General features: G+C 42.5%; 1 protein-coding gene across 1 annotated transcript; it reads right to left on the bottom strand.

The window, feature by feature from the left end:
* Positions 1 to 35: 35 nt before the first annotated feature.
* On the bottom strand, positions 36 to 5868 carry stx6 (syntaxin 6). The gene is made up of 8 exons (XM_085397695.1): positions 5670 to 5868; positions 4008 to 4177; positions 2883 to 2977; positions 2678 to 2734; positions 2406 to 2534; positions 2223 to 2329; positions 1749 to 1843; positions 36 to 1471 (listed from the first exon to the last, which is right to left on the bottom strand). Exons 1-8 carry the CDS (start codon positions 5702 to 5704, stop codon positions 1395 to 1397), a joined length of 765 nt encoding a protein of 254 aa, XP_085253821.1. The 5' UTR covers positions 5705 to 5868; the 3' UTR covers positions 36 to 1394.
* Positions 5869 to 6260: the final 392 nt, after the last annotated feature.

The raw sequence follows: 6260 nt of genomic DNA, 5'->3' as shown, positions 1-6260 counted from the left end.
GAGGAATAAAGTTTTGCGGAAACATGAGCAGTCTGGTTAATCTTTAGTGTAAAAGCAGGTGAAATTTTAGGTTTGTCACAATCTTTATTTCAGTTTGTTTTGCGTTTCAGTCAGACATCAGAACACTGAGATCATTTATTCAGGAAACATTTTAGCGGCCCCAGGAGAATTGCCACCGTCACGCCGTACCATAAACCCGATATCTAGGACAATGTGACTGGCTGTTGCTGCCGTCATCCATTTTCATGTTTTAACTAACTTGCTCACCAGCCTTCAGAATAGTACACTAAAGGAGCCACAGGAAGTCATCCACAGGTCAATAAGTCACTCAATATGCTGCACATGTGATAAATACAGGAAACAGAAATAAAAAAGACAACAAAATAAAACGGTTTCAGTCAAAAAACAAAACAGGAATTTTAGTGTTTCTACTTTAGCTGTAAAGTACTGCCATGAAGTTCAAACTGAACTAAACCAGTTTGAACTGAACTAAATGTGAGTTAAATTAAAATTAGTATTCAACACAACTGGATAAAAGTGTCTTTAAAGTGGACCTGCTCTCCTCACTTCCTGTCGTGTGTCTCCTGCTCCTGTGACGGATGTTTGTATTAAAGTTTCTAATAATTAGGTCACAGTGCATACCCTCCTGAGAACCAGCCTATTCATCATTTCCTCTCTAATGTACATTTGTTTTTGGTCTATATGTTTTGAATTATTTGTTCTACCCTACTAAGTCCTGACGTACTAAATAGAGGACATCCTGGGCTTTCCATTGAGATCTCATGTGTCTGGGTGGCCTCTTTTAGCTCCAAAAAGGAAGGAAATCACAAAAAGATTCCTTTTTCCTTGTTTCTCAGGAGGATATAGTTTTCCCTGTGAGCCAAGAGCTCAGACTGCTCTCAACATTTTTTCTATTCTTGAATCTGGAAGATGCCACAGAGAGAGGATAGAAGCCCCACCCACCTGCTGTTCATACCTTCTGTTTATGAGGGGCAGCCAATAAGACTGTCTTGAAGTGTTGGAGGATAAATTGAGGGGCTGCACCAAGGCCTAGTATCAAATAAAAGAAGGATTACTTTGAGCTGTGACTCACGCAAAGCTACTGTGCAAAGGAGCAGAATAAGTCCACATTAAACTCGAGTGAAACTTGTTATTTTCAGTTTTAAATAAAAAGAACAACCAATCAAAACCACACCAAACATGACCTTTGACCTCTGAGGTGGTTCTAACAGTTAAACACTCAAGGAACCAAAAGTGCTGTTCACTCCCGATCAGCAGGAAGAGTCCATTAGAGTCTAAATAAAGTTCAGCACAGTCCAAAGAATGTTCAGTAGAGTATAAATGGAGTCCAGTAAACGGGATTAAGATTTCATGTCGATAGGTGGAGGCATTGATCAGAGTATAAAGAAAAGGAGAATGATGATGAAGAGGATGGTAAGCAGCACGCCGATGGCACACCACTGACGACGATCTGCAAACACACAGAGTTAATAAGATGAGTACAGGTGAGTGCACCTCATTAATACAGGTAGTCACACTGACTCCAGCTCAGTTCAATCCGCAGAGGGAAGAACTACAGCAAGATCAATAATTCCATCATCATCATCAATAAATCCAAATCAGCTTAAAGCTACAAAATTTCCTGCCCTAATTGATCATTTCTGATTCATCAGCTCTGAACATCTAAAACCCTGCCCACCCCTCTGAGTTAACTCATATCTTGTTTCATGTGCTGTTGGGCAGATTACCGCTGGTCATGTGGGACACCTTGGCGAGCTTCTTCATTACGTTGTCCAGTTTGGACTGAGTGTTGTCCATCTCATGGCCAAAGTCATCCAACATCCTGCAGGAAGGACATCAGTAAGTCTCTGACAGGTGCCTCCACTCCCCCCTCACCTCTTTGCTTATTACAGGCCAAATAAAGTTCCAGTTCAATTAAATTTTATTTGGAAATTACTATATCAGAAACTAAAAGCTGTCTGAAGCTTTTTCATATACAAAAGAGCAGACAATGAGCCGCTATGGTGAGGAGCAAGAACAGGAAGTGACCTTTAATCGTCACATAAAAAAAAACACAACAACAAAAACAAACATAATGCCTTTGAGAAAGCACCGACATAGGGATCACAGGAACTTTAGTTTACCGAATCACCTTTACCACTCTGACATTTTGTAGTCACATGACGTTCCCACCCACCCCTCTTACTACACTCGGTTCTTACACGGCCTGCTCATCCAGCTCCATGCCGATTCGCTCCGACATGTTCTTCAGGACTCCGATGGTTCCCGACACAAGTTCCAGCTGCTCATCCTGCTGCTCCGCAATCAGCTATCAGAGACAGGAAACACTTTAGCGGCATTGTAAAGGTGGAAAACTTGTTTAGGTTTCTCAGGTGTTCTTGTACCTGCTGCTGGACCTGCTGTTCCTCGATGATCTGAGAGTTAGCGTTCTGTAGCTGGTGGTCCAGTCGGCTGTACTTATCTGCACCAGGCTGCCATATGGGGCCCTGAGCACCACGTTCACCCAGCAGAGCCTGAAGGTCACAACAACAGTTACACGTGCACCAAGACCAGGTATACAGGAGGACCCCAAGAGGATCCAACTGAGATCTTGTGGTGCCCTGAAGGTTCTGCAGTCTCGGGTAATGGATCACCCATAGGCAGGTGTGACAGTTACCTGTTTGTTCTTTCGGTCAGAAGCAGCAGGTGGAATCGACATCTGAGCTTTCATTTCCTGCAAAACAAACACAGCAGCAAATCAAATCGATCAATTCTGGACATCTCAGGTAATCAATCACCTGAACGATCTACCTTGTAAATTATTAGAATATGACTGGGTCCTTCTGTCTGAGCCATTGATCTCCTGTTGTCAATAAAGTTACCTTGACGGCAACCCGCATGCTGTTGATGAAGGCCTTCCTCTTAGACAGCTCGGCAGCATCCAGGTTGAACTTCTTTGGGTTCGACTCGACAATACGTAAACTTACCGTTAAGAAGAATTATCTTATTTTCATATAAAACATGTTACATAATGACAATGTTGGTGACGTGACCTCAACTCAGGGGTGGCATGTAGCCCCCTAATGCATGCTAAAGATGAAAGTAAAACCTAGTTCAGCTCAGAGAGCATATTTAACAAAATAAGAAACACATTTTAATATATTAGCTGAAGTTAATGACGAAAAATCACAACAACAGTTGCTTTATAGTGTTAGGTTAGGTAAAGGCCCGAGAAAACTGAAAAAAACCCAACAATCAGACGACCTATGTGCACGCACTTGGCGACAGTAGAAAGGTGGAGGTTTCTTCCTTTTAACAGAAGGAAACCTCCAGCAGAACCATGCTCAGTGAGGGGTGGCCTTCTGAGAGATCAGTTAGGGATGAGGGGATGAAGACAGAACCATGCTGTGGAACAGAGCCAGAGAAGCAAAAAGAAAAGTTTGAAGCCTAACCCTAATCTTAAAAGTAGAAATAGTGTCTGTCTCCTGAATCAAAACTAGAAGCTGGTTCCATAGAAGAGGGACCTGTTCTAATAAATTCAACACGATCACTTACTCTGTCTTCACAATCAGTGATTGACTGGAGCCAATTTCAGTGTTTGTAAATATGTAATTAATGATTACTAATTGATTGATCTGCTCTCAGCATGTACGAGGAAACGGGTGTCAATCAGCAGCTTCAGATGCAGTGGGAGGGGAGGAGTCTGTTAACCCTCCTCTTCTTCATTAAATTGTCATCAAACAGACTCTAACCATTTATGAACCAATCAAATTGCTCCATCTCACCTTGTGCACCAGGTCTATGTGAAGATTTACAAACAAAACTGTCTTCACTGTCCAGGGTTTTGAGGTGATACACATCTCCTCTTCTTCTTCATTCTTTCTTTTTCCACAGCTGAACGAATCAGCCAATATCAGATGCTCTAATCATAAAACTGTATTCACCTTTCCAGTACGCCTGTATATACACCTGTGCGTGTTTCTGCTGGCTTCACATTTGAAGGATATTGATTGTCTCGTCAAGGTCCTCTAGGTCCCACTCGATGGAGCGCAGGCTGTTCCTCAGCTCATTGGTCGTCCAGTCTATCTCCTCCTTGGAGGCTCCGCCTCCCTCCACCATCAGTTCGCTCCATCTATGATGGAGGCTCTGAGCAGCGTTGACTGCTTTCTGCACCTCGCTAAAAAAACAAAACAAAAACAAAAAAACAAACAGGTGAAGTTGAGCTTCAGAGGAACCTTAATAGCACAAACCAGAAACAGAACCAGGTCTATCTGCTGCAGGGTGTTTTCATGTGACGTAAGGTAACTGGAAAACTAAATAAATACAAAACTGGAGGGTCAACTTTATGGATCGTTTACTGATCAATGTTTAAATGTCCAGCAACAATTTCAGTCAAATCTGCACAGCCACCCGGTTGTTATTTTACAGAGCCAAGGAATCAAAATGTTTTTAAAATCACATGGCTCACTATCTGTACTCTGCCATGTCCCCCATTCTCCATGCAAAATATGAAAAAGAAGAAAACATGTGAAGGAACTGATTATGTCAAAACAAAAAGCTACTTATAGAAAGGAACCTATTAGGGTGAAGTAATGTTACACCTGTAAACAGGTTATATATCACTGATCAATAAAATCAAACATCTCATCTGTAACGTTCAAACAGGCTGAAATCAGAAGCGATATAAGCACAAGCTGTGGTCCTGTGTGTGAATCAGGAGGAGATACAGGTGTTCCCTCATGTGACAAGTGATTAAGGTGCTTGAGAGGCCAGCCTCGCCCACCTGAGATCAGAGGTGAAAACGTCTTAAGCCTCTGAAGTTTGCACAGTGTATTATACAATCATCATGGAGGTCACTTTCATTTAACATGATGCAGTTGCTGCTGTGTGGTGGTTTATACGTTCAAGGAGACACAGTTCACTTTGGGATTCATTGGGAACATCATGAGAGAACACACACCACACCCCTCACAGATCACTGAGGAGGAGCATCATAAAAGTTGGAGACACCAAGAGACCATAGAAAGTGATCAGGAGAGCGTTCTGCGATTGGCTGCAGACACTATAAAGCTGTGGTGGAAACGAAGCCAGTGCACAAAGTGTTCTCCACCACGGATCATCCTGATCTCGCCTGCTGCACAAACTGCTTCACCTCCACAACATACAGGAGGTCTGTGACTCTCTGATAAACATACACCTATCTGGAAATGTCATCATTACTATTAATAACAATATTATTATTATTCACCCACTCATTCATTAATTCTCTGTCGCCTATCCAAATGTTATTATTATATTATTTTAATTGTTGCTGTTTCAGCTTCATTCCACCTGCTCCAAACAGAAGCTGGTAAATTTGATCTAAATAGAGTCTCTCACTCTTTCTCATCATCATCATCGTGGTACACACAGACGGTCTAAAACACCTCCTAAAACTTTAATCTGATAAAAAACACACAAAGCTAACAGGCTAACATGCTAATAAACTAACTGTGAAGACACGTTTATGTTAACGTTAGCACGTTAGTTGCCGTGAATCTGCTCCGGCACACACGTCGGTCTCACTATTGACGGAAACAGATCAACGATCAGATCGATTATGGATCAGCTATCACCTGTCCGCAGGCTAATGTTAGCTGCTAGCCCTGTGTTAGCGACGCGGTTCTGACCCTTTGACGACGAAGAACGGGTCTTCCATGGACATCCCGCCGGCTCTGCTCACTCCATCACCCACTTTCTCGTAACCGAATCCGCGGATTCTGATTTCCGCCGGTCCGTCCTCACGAAGCCGCTAACGGAGCCGCTAACAGGCTTTGTTTACACGTAGCACCGGAAACAGCTCCGCGATGGCACTCTTCTTCTTCTTCTTCTTCTTCTCCGACTCTTACTACAGTTTCCAAACAAGAAAACAGTGCCACCAGCAGTTGCGGGGAAATAACATTTAATTGCAATATTATACAGTGGTCCCTCGCGATTCACCTTTCGCGGAATCGGTGTTTCGCGGATTTTTTTTTTTTTGTGTGTGCAATTTTGCATGATTTATTTTATTTTATTTTTTTAAAGCGCATTGTGTTCTCCGTCCTGATTGGCTGTAGATCATTGATTGTCAATCAATCTCGTGCCGTGGTACAGTACAGAATGAGTTCAGCTTGTCCAATTTACATAAATCTTCGATCGCTAGTAGTGTGACTCTGAAGTGCATTATTGTATGTTTGTTTTCTCCCCAACAAACACAACAATGTCGATGAAACGTTTTGCAC

This window comes from Rhamphochromis longiceps, linkage group LG23 (assembly GCF_057381845.1).
Source record: "Rhamphochromis longiceps isolate RC_006_pf linkage group LG23, R_longiceps_female_GT1.1, whole genome shotgun sequence".
Classification (NCBI taxonomy): Eukaryota; Metazoa; Chordata; class Actinopteri; order Cichliformes; family Cichlidae; genus Rhamphochromis; species Rhamphochromis longiceps.
Note: the sequence above shows the minus strand (reverse complement) of the source record. Positions and strands in the feature narration are given on the sequence as shown.